The 22,951-nt window shown below is 43.7% G+C and overlaps 1 protein-coding gene across 1 annotated transcript in view; it reads right to left on the bottom strand.

The window, feature by feature from the left end:
- The window catches only part of PEPD (peptidase D), a 166,078-nt gene that overhangs the window by 43,058 nt on the left and 100,069 nt on the right, over positions 1 to 22,951 (bottom strand). The window contains exons 9-12 of the mRNA XM_078670283.1: positions 21,575 to 21,621; positions 14,913 to 14,981; positions 13,840 to 13,917; positions 8,714 to 8,862 (exon numbers count right to left, since the gene is read on the bottom strand). Coding sequence (XP_078526409.1) covers positions 8,714 to 8,862; positions 13,840 to 13,917; positions 14,913 to 14,981; positions 21,575 to 21,621 — 343 coding nt within the window. The remainder of the gene's footprint in view (positions 1 to 8,713; positions 8,863 to 13,839; positions 13,918 to 14,912; positions 14,982 to 21,574; positions 21,622 to 22,951) is intronic.

Below are 22,951 nucleotides of genomic sequence, written 5' to 3'. Positions count from 1 at the left end.
CCCATCTTTTGGTGAATAGGACGGAGTTGCTTCCAACACCCTGGGAGGTCAGCAAGCAACAAGAAGAACTGTGTGGGGGCCAGGACACAACCCTGCGGGAGGCAATCACTTTGGCGAAGATCTTAATATCCACATTTAGAACGGATAACGGTCTGCAGGAGTCACAGAGCATTGGGGATTTAACTGGTTTCTGGACAGTGACAATGAGCACCTCACAAAGTGAGGGTGGCAGTACTCCCCTCGCCTGGGATTCCTCATACATAGCTAAGAGATGGGGAGCTAATGTTTGGGCATATTCTTTATAGATGGCTACAGTGAGGCCATTTCGGCCCCGTGTTTTGTCCCCCAGCAGGCTGCGAATCACCTGTACAATAGCATCAGTAGTGAAGGGTTCATCTAGGGAATTTAGGGTGAGCATCCTCCAGCCAGAGCAATTGTATGGTGTCAAAGTAGGAGGATAGTCCATGGCATTATATGGGAGTGTGGCAGAGTACAGATTAGTGTCGAACTCGGTCATGACATGTTTGATATTGTCGTTGCTTGTGTGGACTACCTGCTGATAATATAGTAGCTCCATGATGTGGCCATTAGCCCAAGGTCTGTGACGTAGACTGGCCAGTGTCCTGACTGCCCTGTCGCCCTCCCAAGAACACCTGTCCTCCGCCTTCCAGCCAAGGCAGTGTATCACCCCGATTGCTGCCTCCTTGTACTCTAGCAGGTTGATTTTTATTAGTGCCAGAGTGCGCGCATCATTGGTTGAGAAGAAGTGGATCACCAATGCCTAGAGATCAGGCTCCAATTGCGCGAGGGTCCTACGCATTGCCGGAGTATCCCGGCTTGCTTAGCTATGCATGTCCAGCAGATGACTACCTAGATGAGATTAAACTAGTCAGTAATGGCTTGCCAAATCTCAGCATGCAACCCGAAGGGCATTTGGATGGGGGCTTGTAGGTGAAAGCCCACTCAACTACGTGAGGAGTGGTAATCTCCTGCAATAAATGGGTGTGGTCCTACAGCGTTTGAGGTAAGTGTGTAACAACATTTGTCCAAGAAACAGCATCCTTCATTATCAACCAGTAGTCTATCCTGGACAATGTATTGTTAGTGAAGTTGATGCAGGTGTCCTCCGTGCTAGTGGAAAGCTTAAGTCGCCAGATGTCTGTGATGTCATGGTCTACCAGGAGTGTGTCTAATTGAGCAGCGGCCTCTCGGTGCAGATGACGTGATGCACTAGATCTGAATATTCGGTCATCTAGGATCACATTAAAGTCTCCACCCCAGAGGACTGAACCAGGCCCCAAGGAGGCTGTCAGGCACCATACCTCTGCAAAGAAGGCAGGGTCGTCCACATTCGGGGTGTAGACCGATGTGAGGATTAGTAGGTGGCCATGCAAGTGCCCTGCTAAAATAACATACCGACCCTGTGTGTTGCATATCACTGACTTGTGCACCACGGTTACCCTTTGCAGAAAAGGATAGCGACTCCCCTTGCATAACTAGAATAGACGGAGACGTGGTCCTCCTCAAGCCACCCATTTTGCCTTGCCCGGATTCGGTTAAGTGAAGTTCCTTCAACATGCATATGTAGATGTGGTGGCTGTTCAGGAACGAAAGTACCAGTCGCAATTTGAGCCCGTCATTGAGCTCCCTAATATTCCAGGTGGGACATTTAACGGGAGACATTTGTCATCAAGGAAGGTGTAGGGTCCCATGGCTACATATTGCAGTCATAAAGGGGAGAGAACCGGTAGCAGTACATGAGTCTGACCAAGCTAAAAGATATAATGGGTGTGCAACAGCTAAAGCAATTCCCATCCAGTACATCCAGTACTCCCACCCCCCACCTCAAGCCACCCAATGAGTTAAGTTCCCGTAATCCACGCAACCCCTCAAAAAATAAAAAAAAACACAATCTGGTAAAAAGTAGGGAATCCTCCTCCCCTGGAGGAGCCAAGAGATTCCTGTGATCACCCCAGCCAGGGTATGGCTGGGTGGCCAGGGATGGGAACAAGGAAGGGAGTTGAGGAAGAGTTGATGAGCAATGGTAGCCCAGTCCGGGATAGGATAGTGTGTGTTGTGACCCCAGGAACTGCCCCACCATCAGCAGCATCCTCGTCATCAGAGCGGACAGCAGGTCAGTGAGCAGGGACCCCACCAGATGGCATCAAAAGTTAACATGTAGTCGCAGTCACTGGTATGGCTTCAACGCAAGTTCCCAGTGAAGGCCCCATGTCAGTCTGCAGGGGCACCCAGGCCACGGGTGAATTTTGAGGCAAACTTTGGATACGTAAAATATTAGGATTTCCCGCTGTGATTGATGCAAAGCTTCACAAGATAGAGTGAGTAGGTGGTGCCAGTTGTCTGCAATGTGCACTTGATAGGCAAGAATTCGAAGAGCAGCCTGCACTGTCAGGGTGAAGTCCGAATACAATGAGATGGTGTTGCCCTGATACTGAAGGGGCTGGATTTTTTGTGCTAGGACCAGGATTGTTTCCCTATCTCTATAATTCAAGAGCGGAGTCCCAATAGGCCTGGCTGAGGCCCCAAGAGGAGGAAGCGGTCCCAAGGAGTGATGCACCTGTTAAATGATGTAAACTAGGGAGAGGTTGTTGCCAAAGGGGCCTGGAGCATGGCTCCAACGTAGGACTCTAACCTGTCCATGGTTGTCAATTGAGGGACACCAGTAATGTGCAGGTTATGTACATCAAGTTCCTCATTGTTATTATTGATGACTTCCAGCACATTTCCCATACAGAGGATTTGTCTACAGGAGGATGTATGTGAATCCTAGACATCAGACAGGCGGTGCTCCATCTGACCAATGCATTCCTCGTGCTTCTTTACCTTTCCTTTGAGTTGGTCGAATCAAGTAGTAAGGAGGTCAATTGTGGTGTCAATGCTGTTCAGCCTATGCTTGAGTTCTAGGAACATGGACTTGATGTCTGAGGCTGTGGTACGGCCCCCATCCCCTTCAGCACTCTGCGCCATCTCTTCCAGGTCCATCCCAGCAGTGTGGGTTAGGCCTCAAAGGATAGTATGGCTTGCCTATGTTCGTTTTTGCCTTTGTTTGAATAATGGTGTACTCTGCAGAGCAGCGAAGGGTGGTAACTGATGTTCTAGGATGGTCAAAGTCAACTGCCTCACCCCAAGGAGCTACCGATGGGGGACACGAGCAGACCCAGTCCCCCCAGTGTCCAGTGGGCTAGCCCTGTAGAGGGGCCCCAGTCCTCCCCTCCACCCAAATGCAGCAACCTAATTGAGGGGCCAGAATTTAGGTAGAATCAGCATGTGGTGCAGAGGGCCACAGCAAGGCCAAGGATACCAGGCAGCGCAACAACCAGGGTCTCACCATATCCCAGTGTGTGTCAGTGGGGGTCACAAGCAGAACAATAGCTTCCAATGACCAAGGTCAGACCAATGGTGTCACCACTCCCAGAAGGGAAAGATGAAGGTCCTCGGAGGCGAAAGAGGGGCATCAAAGGGCCAGCTGCCCCTCGCCCACAGTGTGAAGAGGGGGAAGAATAAATCAGCAGGGGGGGACCACCCCAATCTGGCATTATCAGGTCGGCCTGAAGGCATTGGCAGTCGCATGGAGCTATGTAGGCCTCGATTGGTCCAAGAGAGGCTACATGCAGGAGGACCGAGTAACAGCGCCCGCAGTTGGAATAAAGCGGCCTCCAAGCCCCGCTCCCCTCCCAGGCCGTGGTGTATTGCGGCATAGCATCTCCACTAACCAGGCCGGGGACCATACAGAGTCGACAGTGGAAGTCCCAACCCAACCGGCAGGCTGAGAGCTGCAGGGGAGTGCAAGAAGCACTCTGCAGCAGCAGAGAAGAACAAGTTACTTACCTTCAGTAATGTTTTTTTTCTGGTGGATATGGTATCTGCCTGTGGATTCCTCACCTTTTGGATTATCCCTCGCGAAGCATTCTGCTGAAACTTTTTTCACAGCTCTCCCACATCGAGGAGGACGTCACAATGGAAGGGCTCCGCATGCAACTCCACGCGACGTCTTCAGAGCCACACGAAGATCTTGTGTGCTGATGTCAGTTCCACCCACTTTTTCCATGCCTTTAAGGCGAAAGGGTGAACCGGAAACATTTACACAAGTATACAATGTATACAACATTACTCAAGTATACAAAAAACCTCCAAATAGAGAAGAGAAAATGCTGGAAATACTAAAGAATAGACATTTCCTAGCGAAAAGCATCACAACATCATGAAAGACAATGAAATACAGGAACTTCATAACAATAATCCTTTTGGTGTAAGTAGACAGGCAACGGGGAGGCGGGTGGTGTCAGTGAGGAATCCACAGGCAGATACTGTATCCACCAGAAAAAGCGTTACCAAAGGTGAGTAACTTGTTCTTGTGATGGATACATCTGCCTGTGGATTCCTCACCTTTTGAATTGAATCCCCAAGCAGCCCCTCTCCCGGAGGAGGGTGCCCGCCTACCTACACCAAAAAATCCTTAAGCACAAAGCGTGCAAAGAGGCGGTCCCTCCTCACCTCTGTGTCCAAGCAGTAATGCTTCACAAAAGTGTGGAGGGAGGCCCAAAATGCTGCCTTGCAGAGGTCTACAACAGGGACACTTCTAGCTAAAGCCGAAAAAGAAGACTTAGCTCTGGTGGAATGATCTTAAATACGTTCAGGAGGCTCCTTCTTGGCCAAGGCGAAGCAGATCTTGATGCAGAGGATGATGCACCTGGACAGTGTTTGCTTGTGGACAGCCTTGCCCTTCATTTTTGCCACGTAACCAATGAAGAGTTGGTCGTCAAACCTGAAGTCCTTGGATCTGTCCAGGTAGAAGCTTACCGCACTCCTGGGGTCCAGGCGGTGAAGTCTCTCCTCCTCCTTAGAAGGGTAAGGATAGAAAGTGGGTAAAGTGATCGATTGACCTAGGTGGAAGGGAGTGACCACCTTGGGCAGGAAAGCAGCTCTGGACCTAAGAACCACCTTACCTGCATGAGTAGAGGTGAAAGGAGGCTTAGAACTAAGAGCCTGCAGCTCACTAACCCTTCGGGTAGAGGTAATCGCATTCAGAAAAATTGTCTTGAATGACAGCAGCCTCAATGGTCAACTATGTAGAAGGTCAAAGGGGGATCCCATCAGAAACTAAATTCAAATTCCACTGAGGCATGATAGACGGAGTGGGAGGAAACCGATTAGTGAGACCCTTAATGACCCTCATGACTATGGGAGACTTAAACAAAGAGGGTTGGTCTGGTAAACAAAGGAAGGTTGACAAGGCCGACAAGTAGCTCTTAACTGTTGCTACTGCACAACCCTGTTGAGCCAAGGAAAGAGCAAAACTTAGAATATCTGACAAATGGGCCTGCAAAGGATCAATTGATCTCTCTCAGCACCATGTAACAAACCGGGACCACCTACCAGAATAAACAGATTTGGTGGAGTGTCTCCTAGCCGATAAAATAACATCCACCACATCCGGGGGTATAGAGAAAGAACTCTGGTGTGCCCCGTTCAATCTCCAGGCATGAAGGTGCAAGCTCTGGAGGTGGGGGTGTAGAAAGGGCCCTTGTGACTGCAAGAGGAGGTCTTCCCTGAAAGAGAAAGGGAACAGAGGGTGCAATGAGAGGTGAAGAGGGTCTGTGTATCACACCCTTTTTGGCCAGTCAGGGACGATCAATATGACTTTGGCCTGGTCTTGGCAAACCTCCTCAGAACTCGTGGAATCAAATGTACGGGAGGAAACGCGTAAAGAAGCTGAAAGCCCCAATCTAGTTGAAATACGTCCCCCAACGCTCCCTGAATCGGATACTGGAGACTGCAGAATGACGGGCAGTGCACGTTTATCGGGAGTGGCAAACAGGTCCAACCGAGGAAACCCCCACATCCTGAAAATGCGGTGGACCACCTCCAGATGAAGACACCACTCGTGATCGGCCGAGTATTGCCGACAGACTGTCAGCACATTCAGCACCCCCACCAGATGATTGGGAATTACGCTAATCTGATGGTCCTGAGCCCAGGACCAGAGTTGCAGAGCCTCTATCCCAGTTTGCTGAAGTACAACATCGCAGCAGTGTTGCCCGTCAGGACCTGAACTGACTGACTGCGAATGGAGGGAAGAAAGGCCTTGAGAGCCAAACATATCACTTGCAATTCCAGAAGATTGATGAGAAGCAATCTTTCCTCTGGAGACCAAAGTCCCTTGACCTCCAGATCCCCTAGATGAGCTCCCCAACCTAGAGTGAATGCATCTGTTATCACCGTGACCACTAGAGGAGGAGGTTGAACCGTCTTTCCTTGAGATAGGTTGCCTGGAACACTCCACCAGAACAGCTCCAATGCAGTGTCTCTGGAGATTTCGAACACCTCCCTGAGATCTCCATTGTGTTGAAACCACTGTCTGCGGAGGCCCACTGGAGTGCCTTCATGTGCCAGTGTGCATGGTTGACCAACAGTATGCAGGAAGCGAACAGACCGAGCAGGCGTAGCACCTTCAGGACTGGAGCAGCCGTTCAATCTTGAAAAATTGGAATCAAGACTGAATGTATAGAATCCTCTGAGGAGGAGGGAAGGCACGACTCACAGTAGTGTCCAGTACTGCCCCTATGAACAGATTGTGCGGAGAGGGCACCAGGTGAGATTTGGGTACATTTATCGAAGAACCTAAGTCGAACAACAGACGTGGTATTACTTGTGGATGATGCAGCACCATCTCTGGCAACTTTGCTTTGATCAGCCAGTCGTCCAGCTAGGGGAAAACCGCAATCCCTGACCTCCTGAGAAGTGCCGCTCCCACCGCCATCACCTTTGTGAAGACCCATGGTGCGCATGTAAGACATAACGGAAGGACCTCAAACTGGTAGTGTTGAGACCCCACCGTAAAACGGAGATACTTCAGATGCGACTTCATTACAGGAATGTGAAAAAGTGCATCCTGCAAATTGTTCAATACCATCCAGTCTTCCTGCTGCAGCGCCAGTAGAACCTGAGCTAGGGTCAACATCTTGAATTTCTCCTGTTTGATGTAAAAATTAAAGATCCTAAGGTCTAGTATCAGTCTCAGTCTCAGTCGACCGTCCTTTTTGGGGGTCGGAAAATATTGGGAGTAGCATCCCTGACCCCTTTCCTGCTCTGGAAAAAACCTCCTGCTGCAGGAGCAAAAGATGGTCCTTTTGAACACCAACCCGGACAATGGGGGAAAGGAGGGGGAAACTCACGGAAAGGAAGGGCCTAACCCTTTTATACAAGATTCAAAACAAAGTTATGATGCAACAGATTTCCAATTTTGTAGAAAATGGGACAACCGACCCCCCACGGGTCCAACATGCTCTAAGATGGGAGATTTAAAGTTGCTTCCCTGCGGAGCTAGGTAGGGGAACAGGAGAGGAGGAGGAGACTTGTTGGTGAGAAGCTCCCCGCAGACTAACTCTACCCTTCCCTCTGTATGTTCTATACAGTGGGTTCACCTGTTGTTGAAGGTGCTGCTGCTGGCGGGTCCGAAAAGGAGCCACCTCTCCCAATACCCAAAATCTCCAGTATCCAAAGCCCCTAGGTTGAGATTACAAACCTAGAGAGCTAGGGGTAGCTCTTCTGTCCTTAACGCGCTGTAGCGCTGAGTCCGCTTTGGTCCCGAAAAATCTTAAGCCATCTAAAGGAAGATCCAAAAGCATGGCCTGAACATCAGAAGAGAATTTTGATCCTCTCAGCCAGGCATGCCTCCTAGTAGGCACCGTACAACCCATCACCATGGTAATGGAGTCAGCCATGTCAAGTCCAGACTGAATAACCTGACGGGCCGCCACTTGAGTGTCCGTCAGCACCTCTACAAAGTGGCCCTGGACATCCTCTGGGAGTTCAGGAATCACTTACTTAGCTGAGTCCATCAGCACATGGATGCAACGTCCCAGCAGGCATGTTGCATTAGTCGACTTTAAAGCCATACTGGCTGATGAAAATACTTTCTTTGCAGACTGCTCCCCAGTACAGAGATCTGGACCTCAATCCATCGTTTTTTTGCTCACCATGCCATTCCAGTTTGGGCCCAGCCTTATGCAAATCAGTCTTGACCATGCGCCCAATGGGAACAGTCCAGCCCAAACTGCCAGGCCAGGACCTCAATGGGGTGAATGTATGGCATTGTTCTGCATCCCGCCCATCAATTGTTCTTTTTGCATTTGTCACCCGAGTGGGACAGTATGCCCAGACATGGGTCCTGTGCTCTCCATGCCACTGGAGTCGAGCTATCCTGGCTGATGAGGGCTGAAAGCCCGAAACCGGTCCTAGGATGCTTGTTTTCAGTCCAACAATATGTCCAACGTCTGGTCTGATTCATCCACAATGAACTTTTGAGTAATTCCTTAAATTCCCCCCACTGTATCATATTAGAAAGAATCATCACTAAATGTTCTTTTTTCGAACCACGGGATATACGATCTGTAATATGACTCATATTTTTCACCAATCCTTCATTGTGTATTAAATATCTGATTTCAGGAATGCTCATTAAAATTTGCACACAAGAAACCTCTCCTCTAATCTGAAAAACCATCAACTCCTCGCTAGATAAATGCATATTTCCATATATATATATATAGAGAGGTACGGATTTCTATGCAACATTGCAAGACTTCCTGTTGCGAACAGTCATCCACATGGTCCTCATACATTAAGTATTAATTGAACTGTGTGATCATCACAGTTCATTATTAGGCGACCTCCTTAAAAGGCGATTTACCTGGTTTTACTGCCTTCATGACAGCACGTGATGAATGAAGCACAGCTTCATAGATGGCCTTCTGATCAGGAGTGAATTTTCCATTCGCAGGGAACGTGCAGGTGATGTCTGACCCATAGCAGTGATATTCTCCTCCCATATCGAACAAGCTATTAAACAGAATAGCACAAATAAGTCAATTCATTATAATAGCTTACTTTATCCAAAAATAATTCAACTGCTCTCTTTTGATAGCTAAATACTGCTAATGTGCATTCGTTAAGCCTTTGACCTTTATAGACGGGGCTTGAGCCCATTAAAACTGACCACATTCATATACACTGAAACATATATGAGCAAGCATTTTGATTGAGACATAACTAAAAACTACTAACATTGGTCAGTTTGGGCAAAAAGAGGCAATCTCCAACCCCAACTCACTCCCAATATTTGCTACTTTCCTTGTAACTTAGACCAAGCTTGCAGTTTGGTAAACAACTTTTGCGCTTTTAAAAGTTTGCAACCGGCTTTAGTGGGCTTGCACTGACCTCAACCATTGTAATGAGGCTTTTGGTTTATGAAACAGTTTTTTTTGTCACCTGCAAACAATTCTGATCAGTATCAAATAGTTCATGAACCAGAACTACCATTCAGTCCATGAACCATGTTTGGGTTGGGCCATGGTCACTATAAATAAGTGTTTCTAACTTGCTTAATCCCCCAAATGTTGTGATTTTGGACATCTGATTTTTGAAAACTGTAAGCTTCTGTCAAAATGGTCTTGAGAAGCAACCATCAGTAGCCACCTTTTAAAATAAGGTCTGATATTATGCAGCTGGGGTAAGAGACCCTGCTCTGGTTATATCAGTTCAAGTTGAGCGAGGGAGACTGTTGACTCAACGTGGTCTCTGCATACAGTAGGCTTGGTCACAAATGGAAGGCCAAATACATTGGTTATTGCCTACCCAGGCCTTATATTTTAATTTAGCATTGAAAAATAAATATAATTTCTTTTTGAATAAAACGTATGTCTAGGGACATTACGATCTAGCAAGAGATGAGCTCTCCCAACACCACACCTCAGTGAATTGGGGGTTTCATGATTATGAGGGAGGCAATCACCGTTATTTAATACTTTCCTATATAATGGGGTATGAAAAGTACTAGTACAAAGATCGCAACCTGAGATCCTCCACGGAAAATCTGTTAGTACCCCCACATTTCCATCTGACATCCAGAGGAGGAAAGTCTATGGCAGTCCTGGGAACAAAAGCATGGAACCATCTACCCACCTAACTGAGACAGTTGGAGTCCATGTTTAAGAAAAGACTGTAAACCTGGATCTTCGCAGCGCCAGATAGTCTGGCTTTATCTCTCCTCTGATAACGGCGCCATCAGAGACCACACACCTTGACACTCAACTTACCCACTTGCAGCGCCAAGATGCTCCTTTGGAGTGATAGCCAGCGCTTTACAAATTACTTCATTCAATTATTCATTCTATGACAAAATTCACTTTACATACGTAATTGAAGTTTGGGATCTGGACTACTATTGGCATATGTTACACAGACACAATGTGTACTGGAGGAAAGAAAAAGAAAACACAGAAACAGGACTGTGTATATGATAAGAATGACTCTGTATCCCCCCTATGAAATTGGACTATATGTGAAGAAAATGAGGATACCCCTAGTGCTGTCCTGGCAACTGTTGTATTGCTAAATAAGTGGTAAATACTAATTATATCTGCTCTAAACCGTATTTACACTTTGGGTGAAATTTGAGAAAATATAATTTTGAATTGGCTCAACACAATTAATGACTTTTCTATGCTTAAAAAGGATGTGAGCACAAATAAAATAATAATTTGCCAACTATTTGGACTCCTTTAGTTTTTGCTGCATTTTTCTGTGCCAGCCCTGTGGAGATTCGGGTTCTAAATTACCCTGCTGCATCAAGTGAAGTATTCTGCTGGAATTTCAAAACAATAGACCCATTCGTATGGGATTCGCCATCTCCTGATACAGAAATAAGGCGGGGGGAAAACTGCATAAGGTGATTAGAGGTTACTCAATAACAAGTCTGGACATGCCCTTCTCACTCTGACACAAGGGTACAAGCAAATCTCTGGTAGCAGTCACACTTGGGTTATATTTGAAGTCTTGCAGGGAAGGAATCAGTTTGACAATGTCAGTTAGAAGAGGAGCTAAGATACAAGGAGAGGTCTTGTGGACTTAATTCTGCCATCTTTAAAAAGCCCAATCTGTTGCACAGGGTGGGTGAGGGGAGGCAAGACTGTGGGTTGTTCAGAGGAAATGTCAGGAGTGAGGTGGATCTTGGATTAGGAAGAGAGGATTGCTACCTTTGGTTTTACCTTTTGAAAATTAGTTTATGTGGAAAGTAAGATGTGAATGGGGACAGAACGGATGGAAAAAGGTTGCTTATTTTTCTGATAAGAGTTGCACGGTGGACACGGTTTGCATATAAACAGTACAAAGTCAGAAAGACTGGGAATGAGCAGGGCAGAAACAAAAGAATAAGTGCAAGCAAGCAACAATGGTGAGGTGCAAAAAACAATGAGACAGCAGTGGGTGCCTGTGGTGTAGGGACAAGGCAGAACTGCTGCTGCATGGTAATGTCAATGACTACCACTCGCCGCTTGGCCAAACTGTACATGCAGTTGTTGGCAGAGTCTCCACCCCGGACACTGCTAGGCAATAAGGAATGCATCAGTACACAAACTGCAAAAATTAAGCACAAATATAAAGTGCAAACGTGAATCACATGAGCTAACTTCGTTTGACCAAGCTTCCTGTAGATCAATTAGCTGGGCTACCCACTGCCATGTGCACAAGCTGCATTACAATCTCTGGTCAGTTAAATTCCATATGCAAATGTACACTGAGGAGCCACAATGAGTTATCTGCAAGATGTCTTCTAGGTGATAAGAGTTTTAGGCCGAGAGATGCAACATGGCGCTTTGTAGCACGTGTTAAAACTATTAAGGAAAGCATCTCTTTAGTAGGATCTGAAATGCGTGAAATAAAGATTCCCTGAAAGACAATTTTTCCTATTTTAGTTGGGTGTTGTGCATTCTTTGTGTTAGGATAAAATGTTGTGGCCAGTAAATCACTCTGATTGAATACCTTTGTCCTTTCAAATCTCACAGATTGTCGTATATACACTCTTCGAGGGAATGAAAATAAGCATTGAAGAAGGGACAATGATCAGAGACTAATAGAAAGAAAACAAACTCACACTCAAAGGGTATAGAAAAACAGCAGGGATATTGTAGCAACTGTTATGGTTTTTCATTTATTTTTATAATTAAATTTGCCAATATAAATCCATTTTCAATATGTGTAATATAAAATCTTTGCATTCACTTTTTTGATATTCAAAGGAAGACTCAACTTTTTTAATTATTGCTTTGACATGTCAATATGAGAAAATAAATTGCCTCACCTTGGTTTATTTCATTCTCGTTTTGTGGGTACAGGGTAGGGGAGGGAAAATACTTTGCAATGTCCCCTTTTGCCCAAATTACTTTTTTATATAACTATCAAGAACATTATTGTAAACACTACAAAAAAGTTACTAATCTTGGTGAGAAAAATGCTCGATGAGCTAAGGTTGCATTGGCATCTCTTTCAGTGGTAAAAATTCAATATCGATTCTGATACCATGCGACCAAGAGGTGAATTTAAACTTCCGATTCTATTTATCTATACACCAGGGCCGGACTGATGCTCTAGCATGAAACATTTTGGATTTCTTTGTGGCGACAGCGGTGTTGGACTCCTTCCCGGCAATTTCTCCTCATCAGCCAATTCCACTGCACTGCACAGTTAAGATTTTGTTTGCAATTACTAGGATCAGCTACTACTCTCTGTTAACACTTTATGTATGAAAAGATCTGCGGTTGCAAGGGGTTGCTTATGAAAGAGGGATACAGGATTAAACCTCCCAATGCAATTTTATAACTACTGGGTAGGTTTCATTCTTAGATAAGTTATCCCACTGCATTTTAACTTCTGGCTTGCAACAGTGACAGAATGCACAAGAACGTCAAACACAGATGGTGATCTCACACACAATGACAATTTTCCGCTACTGAGAACCCAATATAATACATGGCTTTCTCTGTCCACAGCTGAGCACTGTGACTGCAGAATTGCCTCACCGTCTCTCTCTCTGTGGGTGATTTTCTGGGAGCTTCTTGATAGTAAGGTTGAGAGCTTCGAGAATGCAAAGATTATTGCTTCCTTTATTACAGGTCTCAGCCTGCAGTATGGCTGGAACACTTTAAGTTCGGCTTAAGCTCAAGATCTCCGGGCAACATTTGTTGCATCTTGGAGATACCCATCAGTCACCAATACACTTATGAATCTTTCGGTGTGTTGTGCAGCTACCTTCCACCATCCACACGCATCTACCACATCTTTCTTTCTTCCCAGTGATTCAAGTCACTCTGTTTTGTTAAACCAAGGATGTCCCACAGTAAGGCACCACATCCCTCTCACTTCTCAATGCGGACTGAGCTCCAGGGCTGCTCAGTCCACCTCTCAGAAGGGGATTGGTTACCCCTCTGCAGTTTGAGTACCACTGTGCAGCAGTTTCAGGGGAGAGTTGCATTCTGCTTCTTCCTTTGTGTTAAACGGGCATCAAAGATTTCTGCAGGGCGACCTGGGGGCCTTATAAATGTAGCTTTGCTCATAGCTCAACATGGAAGCATCCACACAGGTGGCAGGTTAGTTTTGCCCCCTATTTGCCTATTCATGACTGAGAATTAAAAAAACAAAAAGCTTATGATGCCAGACACACACACACATTATTGGTCACTGTTTAGAAGGAGTATCACCTACAGTCTTAGCAGGACAATAATGTGATGAATTTTTTTTTTGTGCTTTAGAAAACTACAATCAAAACTTACACCAATGGAATACCTAGTATGACCTAAACTTCAGTTCCGCTGATGCAAAATCATGGCAGGTGTGAGACACAAAATTAGGATTCACAGAAAGTCCTCTTTTCCTACAGACACTAGCAAACAATTTTTATAATTGTCAAAAAGCGTTTTACGTTTGTTTCTATTAATGAAAAAAGGCATTGCTTTAATTTGATTAACCTGAAAACCAACTCACCACAAATCGCCATCAACAACGGTCTTCTCATTTGGGGCTCCAGCATGCCCGTAATGCAAAATGGATGAGTTGTCTCCACTAACAATAATACAATAAAAGGACATCACAATCAGTTATTCTCTCCACTTACTTTACATATCCGGCACACAATGAAATGGAAAATACATGGCAGAAGTACTGTATCTAAATTCTGCCAACTTCAGACACACAGTTCATTTAACAGAGAAAAGGCATTTTGTGTAAGAGAGAACACAGAGTGGCCTATAACAAACTGCATTTCATGGTACACGAAACTGTACTTGGACTCGCGTACTATAAAATGCTATTCACAAACCAACGAGCTGAGACCTCAGCCTCTTCCACTCCCATATTTTCAGTACAGTGATCCACGCAGTAAGTCTACTTTTTAGCAGAAAATGTGGGAGGGATAGGAGAGAGTGGCTGGAAAATGTGGAATACCAACATCTAAACGGGAGGGTTTTATGCAGACTTGCAAACATTCATCAACAAAAGAGTAAGCCCACAGAAGAGTAAGCCCATTCATAATCACAAACTACACTTCTAACGTTGCTACTGCCAAAACGGTTCGAAAGCAGCAGTAAATGTATTCTAGCTCAGCCTTGGAGTATGACCAACAGCAATATATATATATATATATATATGGTAACTGCCAATGTTGAGATGTCCATGGGGCCGGCGGACAGAAAAGTGTGGCGTGTAAGCATGCTTTAAGAAAAATGGAAAAACTTAGATGGAGTGATGATGATTTTTTTTTTTTAAGTAGTTCCATGACATTAACAGTGGTAGGCTACAAAACAGCACCAATCTCAAACGTGGTGAAAAGAGAGGGACAAAAACGGCAGAGACAATGATACAACATATCACAAGTCCAAGATTGCATATAGAAAACACAGCCATTCAATAAGAAAGGAGAAAGTGTCTGGCAAAGTATGGAATACAATGGTGCCTGCAATGGACAGCAAATGTTACCTGTAGCGAGACAGCAAAGACATATAATGGTTCACAATATAAACATAATTCCATAATATAGTTTTGAAATGGACTTTTCTTACCTGCCACATATGCAAGTGTATGACGTGTGCCGCATGCCTCCACGTTTATAGCAATAATGCAGGAACAGGCTTAAATAAACAGAAGGAGAATGTGAGTGGCACCTTGTATTGTGCAATGCACAGAACTGCAGCAAAACTGAACCTCCATCAATAAAGTAGAATTGTCAATTATTTAAACAGACAAAGTTATGTCAGCAAATGGTTATTCATCATGTTTGAAAAATAATGTAAATATAACGTACAGAACAACTCACATAGGTAAAGCAAAACATGACATAATAATGATAAAAAGCAATATAATGTATTTATAAATGTTTTTTAGAAAATTACAAATGTTGCTTTTGTTTTGTTAATATAACTACCTAAAAAGTACTGCTTCGATTTCTTAAATACGTGTTTTCCCAGGACACAAAATTAGCCAGACACTAAAATTGAGGCAAGTCACACAAACTTTTATACCTCACGAGGAATCACACTGCACATCCTGAACTAATCATTATACCTATATTATATAGGTACTGTTAGCTTCTTCCAGTTACCTAAACATACAACAATGACCATGTAAAAAGGCAGCCATGTCAACAATTGTCAGCTGCAAAATGAATGAAAAATGTACATGAGCAAAGTCATAGAATTGACTTCATACAATAGGACGTCTTAGAAAGGCTAATTCCTGAGCTAGGAACCTACGAAATAAAATCGATAGACATCAGCAAAGAATTTTTGGTTTCCCATACAGACAGAAAGTTAAAAGCAAAGTACTGGGATCTATTATTTGCTACATTTTACCATAGAGCAGATATTTAAACAAATATACCAAAATCCATTTTAAAATCCAACAGATTGATTTATTCAACAGGTGTAGTATCACACAAGTACCGGGAGGCACAATGAGTTTTTGAGCACACTTTTTTGCACCTGCGGGCAGTGGTTCCCAAACTTTGACTCCTGAGGACCCCCACTGAATCACTACTGGAAGCCGGGGACCCCCAAGCAATTTGTACAATTTACATTTCTTTTTAAAAACGCCTTTTGAAGCAGAGGCAATTTCAAGAGGGAGACAGCCTGAATTGGGTCTATTGGCATGGACATGTGTGCATACAGCAGTGTATTATTTTGTGGTACCCACGGGCTTGTGGAAAGTGAGCAATCAGACAGCAGCCCGAAAATCCTACTTCTCATCCTGGCTGTATCTATTTTTACCCTCCTGCCAAGTAAAGGTAACCTATACACATGTGCCTTTCAACGTTTTATTGCTTTTATTGTTTTGCCTGTATTTTCATTGTTGTGTCTGTGACTGCTGTTGTCGGTCTTCCCCCGCTGCCTCTACATGGGCCGTGCCCCTTTTTCTTCCCTCTGTTCCCCTCGCTGTACCCGTGCTCTCTCTGCCCGGTCTTTCCTTCTGTACCCCCTCGCCGCCCCGTGTTTTCCCCTTCTGTTCCCATGGCTGCCCCGTGCCTCTCTGCCTTCTGTTCTTAGCTGCCCCTATATTTCTGTATTCTATATTTTGCCTCTGTGCCATTCATTTTTTGTGCCCGTCTGCCCTCTGTGCCACTAGTTTTTATCTCATTTTGTGCCCCTTTTGCCTTCTGTTCCACTCGTTTTTTGTGACTTTCTGCCCTCTGTTCCACTCGTTTTTCCCTCATTTTTTGTGCCCTTCTGCACTCTGTTCCACTTCGTTTTTGTGCCTTTCTGCCCTCTGTTCCACTCGTTTTTTGTGCCTTTCTGCCCTCTGTTCCACTCGTTTTTTTCCTCGTTTTTGTGCCCTTCTGCCCTCTGTCCCACTCGGTTTTTGTGCCTTTCTGCCCTCTGTTCCACTTTGTTTTCCCCTCGTTTTTTGTGCCATTCTGCCCTCTGTTCCACTCGGTTTTTGTGCCTTTCTGCCCTCTGTTCCACTCAGTTTTTGTGCCTTTCTGCCATCTGTTCCACTCGTTTTCCCCTCGTTTTTTGTGCCCTTCTGCCCTCTGTTCCACTCGTGTTTTGGTGCCCTTCTGCCGTCTGTTTCACTCGTTTTTTGTGCCTTTCTGGCCTCTGTTCCACTCGTTTTTCCCTCGTTTTTGTGCCCTTCTGCCGTATGTCCCACTCGTTTTTTGTGCCTTTCTGCCCTCTTTTCCACTTAGTTTTCCCCTCGTTTTTTGTGCTCTTCTGCCCTCTGTTCCACTCGTTTTTTGTGCCCTTCTGCCTTCTGTGCCACTTGTTTTTTCCTTGTTTTTGTGCCCCTTTCGCTTTCTGTTCCGCTCGTTTCCCCAGCCGCTGTGCACTCGAGTCCTGCGGACGCCCTGGGAATGTCTCACGGACCCCTGGCGGTCCATGGACCACAGTTTGAGAAACGCTGCCCTAGGGTACTTTGGTAACAGAAGAGGCCACAGTCACTTGTGTGGCCCTGCCTGTAACCTGGATTTGAGCAATTTTAAAATGGTGTTCCTTCATTTTTACAGGGTGGGCCATGGAGCAAGCAGGTCTTGAGAAGAGAACGGATTGTGCACCACAAAGGAAGCGGTGCAGTCAGTGTGCCCGATGAGGGTTCTTCTTGGGCGTAAGTCTCAGGGATTCCTGGGAAACCAGAGATCCCTCTGCCACGTGAAAGCAGTCACACACTGCACCAGCCTTGGGAGGAATCCCTGTCCCCTGTCATGGACTGGTCACCTTAAAGGAAGGTCTGTCAAGGTTCCTTCTAGACTGCAGGAAGTCTACTCCTCCCAGTAGCCATGGTACCTCCTAGCACTTAACAGTAGATGTGAAAGGTGTCAAGTGCCACCTTAAGAAAATCCCAGATAGGTGAAAAGGCCACAAGGGGCACAAAACCTCCTTGGCAATCTTCTAGCTCTTGATTGAAGAGGAATACTATGGAGAAGTAGATAAGCAAGGCACGAAACTACCTCTGTCATCTTGGAGAGAAAGAGCCAAGCAAGAAAATCCAGTAGGAGATCCAAAGCGAATCCATGCTTCAAAAAGTTAAATAATCTGAGAAAATAAATAGTAGCAAAGGGGCGATAAATGTGACACAAAGAGAACACATGTTTGAAAGCATCCTCCACTTGTTACACTTGCTAATGCCACCTGATTATAAGATTCAAACTGGAAGTGACATCACAAGATAAAATGCAGCTTCAACTTGGATTGGGAACACGCAGGGATACCACTCCCTTCAACTCAGATTCATGGTGCGACTTTAGGCAAGTAATATTGATGTAAAAAATATTGAAGTGTTTAATATCATTTGCAAAAACATATAGATGAAGTGTTTAATAAAAAAATATAGATGTTAAAAATATCGATTTTGTATTAATGTAATTATGTTTGTATTTATTTTGTATGTGTGTGATGCATGTATTTTTGGTATAAGATTTGTTTCTGTTTCTATTATCTGTGTAAATTTTTTAGTAGTTATTACATTTTTTTGTTCTAATTTTGCATTTTTAGTTCCATAGTGGGATGTGGGTTTATAGGGGAATAGGGTGGGAAGTAATCTAATTGCCTCAAATTGTAAAGCGCTCTGATATCCTTCGGGATCAAGTTTGCGCTATATAAAACTTTATAAATATATAAAATAAATAGCTATTTTGTTTTTCGTAAACCCTGGCTTTGGGCGTTTTGTTGTAAAAATAAAATTAAATGTTGAGTATTCTTTAAAAAAACATGTCACACCCTGCTCAGCATTTATCTGAGCCATAAGAGCACCTACTAATCTGGGGCTCTTAAGTAGGTGGGGACTGTGGCCCTGTAGGTGCAGATGTGGGGCCTCCACTAACTGTTTTATTATGTTATGATGGAGTAAACAGTTAAATAAAATTAATTATATATATTTTTTTAGGTTTGATTGTCATCATTTGGCTTCTTCTTTCGATGACTTTGATGCAGTACTAGCTGAACTTACTAGTTGACTAAGGTTTAAGAAAGCGCTTTAGTAATAAATGAGCTGAGCATAAGTACACAAGATGTTATGAGCTCTATCTGCATTTGCAAAGGTCATCTGCAAGAAAAGAAAAGTATAAGTCACGAAGGTATGCCTGCATCACTTATTAAGTTAATTCGCGCCTTGTACTCTGACACTTGGTGCAGAGTATTACTTGGAGGTGATCGCGGCGTATCGAGATTAATTTCAACATCTAATGGGTTGAAGCAAGGTTGCCTTTTGGCTCCGTTGCTATTTTCCTTATATACTGTTGACTTACCCATCGCCCTTTCGGCTTCCGCCGGTATTGCTCCGTCCCTGGGGGGTGTTCCAATTGCATGCCTAATGTATGCAGACGACATCCTAATTTTGGATCTCACCCCAAAGGGCCTAAATAATCGGTTGCACGCACTTTCTGAATTTGCTGAAAGTCATTTTCTATCTATAAATACGGCAAAAAGCAAGGTGATTTGTTTTTCTGGTAGAAAGAAGCCTAAATGTTTTAACTTTTCATGGGTTGTGGGGGGGGGAAAAACTAGAATGTGTGAACTCTTATACCTTTTTAGGTAAAATTGTCTCTCATACTTTAAGTGACAAACCACACATAGACAATAACTCTCGGAAGGCCATTTCTCAGGGAAAGAGCTTAGTTTCGCTGTATAAAGCCACAGGTAGACGACATTTTTCTATTCTTTTAGATGTCTTCAGAGCGAAAGTTCCTGCCTCCCTGTTATATGGAATTGAGTTAGTTGATCCAAAAAAATGGAGTTTTTTAAACTCTGCAGAAGGAAAAATTCTTCGGAGTTTAATGTGTGTAGGCACAGCAAATTCGACTGCCTCCTTGAGACTGGAATTGGGATTACGTAGCAGCAGGGTACAAGGTCTGGCTAGTATCATACGCTGGGTAGTAGCATTATCTAAAGGTGAACCCAATACCTTAAGAAACCTCATAAAAAATGAATTATTAGGATCTTTTAATGACTTCTCATCGATTGTAAAAAACTTCAGATTTGCTGTGTTACAATTGAAATTAGATGAGGAGACTCTATTTCTATTGTCCCCTCATCAATTAAAAAATGTTTTGAAGTCAGTTTCCTGGGAATTGGGGTTTAGTCTAGATAGAGACTTTTGCCTAGCGAAAAAAGGTTGTACGCCTGTGATTGAATCTTATACCTTGCGGAAAGCTCAACCGTATATGTACTGGAATATTTTCCATGGTGTGAGACGACTGGTGTACTTATTAAGACACAATTTGCTTCCGCTAAAAGTTTTACATGCCAGCTGGTTTGGTTGTTCGGCACGCTGTGATCTTTGCCAATTGTATGATCAAGATCTAGATCACGTCATGTTTGTTTGCCCTGCACTGATGCCTGGCAGGCGTAGATGGTTAAGACCAACTTGCTTACAACTTAACATATTATCTGCATCTTTGTTTAAGGCAGCCTTGATTAACCCTCCTAATGAAATGTTTGCTTTTAAACTGTACAACTTCTTCAAATGTTTTTTGGACCTGTATTAAGTTATTACAAGTGTTTGTGATGGAAACTTTTTTATACATTTGTTGCTTTGTATGTATATGTTGTTTTATGTGGACCTCAATAGAGTTCCTTATCATAATAAATAAAACTTGAAACTTGAATAAGTCACGAACGTGAAAGGGACGTGAACAGCATTACATTGTGCACTGGAAATTGGAGAAACCCATGTGCACCCTTCAATGACCTGGAAAATCATGCAGCCCTTAGAGGACCGGGGTAATACTGAAATAAGATGGAAACTGCAATAGAGACAGATTATAAATTATGAGTAGTGTGCAAATTGCACTTGATCTCCGATTTCTTTAACTGTGGAGCAAGCCATGTCGAAAGTGGGAAATCATGCAGTTATACTCACCACAATGATGGTTACCGCACGTTGCCCTAAATGTAATATCTCATATTCCTACAGACGCAGAATGGGGAAACCCTTTGACACATCAGAACCGCTATTCCCTAGTCCAGCTGAGAAAACTGGTACTCTGGTGCTAAAATAGTTTTGGGAAATACTGTGACCGTGTAGGAGTCACTTGGAATGAGTCCTTTAGGAAACTCAGAACAGTTTTTTTGAAACGTTGTAGTCTTACTTTATGGCAAGTGAAGTCGGTCATATCATCAGATAAGATAATTTAGTAATGAATACAAATGAACACGTTATTAAAATGTCTTCCTTTTCCAGCAAGTGCTTAGATATGAAGTTGATCTTTACTTTCATGACAAAAGTGAGACAATTCACCATCACTAATCTTGGTTTTGTGATAATTTGAGCGTTCTATAGTATGCCAACTACCTCAGTTCAACTGCTCTCAGTGATCCCTAACAAACTGCAGTAAATCATTATAAACTATTACAATTTGCAATTCTATTCCGATTGAAACAAATGGAAGGTACTTGACTACAGGCACTTGACTCTCATCAAGTGGGAAAAGTAAATGTGAGGAGATATTTGGAGAAGTCTGCAGCATACACTTAAAAGAATATCAAAATCCAAAAACGTGCTTCCAAAACTGTTGGTATTACAGAGCCCCCATTTGTAGAGAAATCAGTTGGAACTTCGGGTTACAAGGAAAGAACACAACAAATCAATTGTCCCACTCGAAAATCCAAACAATAAAATAGAGGAGGCAAAACGGATGACACTCTAGCACTAGATAGCCGCTTATTTGTAATAAACAGGTAACAGAATACAATGTTCAAGTTCCTTCCACCTTCAGAATTGTTTGCTAGCTTACCTTTCCAATTCGTACTCTTTCATCCCCAGTTTAGCTGCTTTCATAACCTGTCAGAAAAAAACCATCTCATTGTTTTTGATGCATGCCATGTGATTCATAAATATTAAATAAAAATGAAAGCATCTCGGTATGTTCGCAATAGTTCTTTGTATCTGATATCTTTCATTAATAAATGAGAAGGTGACTTAGATTAATAATTTGTACAATTGCACGAATAACTCTGGCCTCATGCTCAAATCTACTCAACAGTAAACCCATCATTATGGACTGCGCTAAATCCTTAGGTGTCATACTTGACAAAAGACTCAATCTAATCTCACACATCAACTCCATTGCAAAGAGCACACGTTATCAACTGCGACTTTTATGGGGGATTCATCGGTTCTTCCCGGAGAATGACCTAAAAACCTTGGTCCAATCGCTAGTTCTCTCTAGACTGGACTATTGTAATTCTCTACTGACTGGCCTTCCCAAATCTCACCTCTCCCCCCATAAATCCGTCCCCCATTCAGCAGCTCGCTTCATTTCAGGGTCCAAACGAAGTGACCGCATCACTCCTATCCTGTCTTCTCTCCGATGGCTTCCCATCGAGGCTAGAACTATCTACAAAACAGCGTGCATCACCCACAAAGCTTTGCACTCTTCCTCCCCTCGCTATCTGGCGCATAAACTCAAACTGTCTGGAAGCTCAAGACCTTCTCGGAATGCGGAAAAGTTCCTTCTTGAACCCCCCCTCCTTCAAAAGAGAAAAATTGTTGGCACAATCGTTCTCAGGTAATGCGGTGAGAACCTGGAACTCGCTTTCTCCTTCGCTCCGTGCCATCACCTCCATCAAGATCTTCAAAGCGGACCTTAAATCTCTTTTATTCCAAAGACACTTTCAGAACTAATTCCCTACTTCTCAGACCCAGCCAGGGAAGTTCTTTAGTCATTGTAAATTTGTCACATATGTTTATATTTTTGCTTGTACATCCTGTGCTTGCTGCGTTTGAAATTGTGTTCCTTTTGCCTGCGTTGTTTTGATTCTATGGCCTGCTATTGTTCGCCAGGAAGTTCTTTAGTCATTGTAAAATTTGTCATATTTATTTTTACTTTTGCTTGTACAGTGTGTTCATGCTGAGCTTGAGATTGTGTGCCTTTTGCCTGCGTTGCTTCGACTCTGGCATGCTATTTTTGTTTGTTCTATTCCTGTAACAGTTCTCTCATGTAACGTAACCGGTTCTATTGTACAGTGCTCTGACACCTTCGGGTAAAGTCTGTGCTTTATAAAAAGGCAAATAAAAAATAAATAAATAAATAAATAAATAAATCAACCCAGTCACTGGGTATGCTACGGAGCAAGCCGAAGTGTGAGAAAAAGGAATGGCTTTTCGTGGG

This window comes from Lissotriton helveticus, chromosome 12 (genome assembly GCF_964261635.1).
Source record: "Lissotriton helveticus chromosome 12, aLisHel1.1, whole genome shotgun sequence".
Taxonomy (NCBI): domain Eukaryota; kingdom Metazoa; phylum Chordata; class Amphibia; order Caudata; family Salamandridae; genus Lissotriton; species Lissotriton helveticus.
Note: the sequence above shows the minus strand (reverse complement) of the source record. Positions and strands in the feature narration are given on the sequence as shown.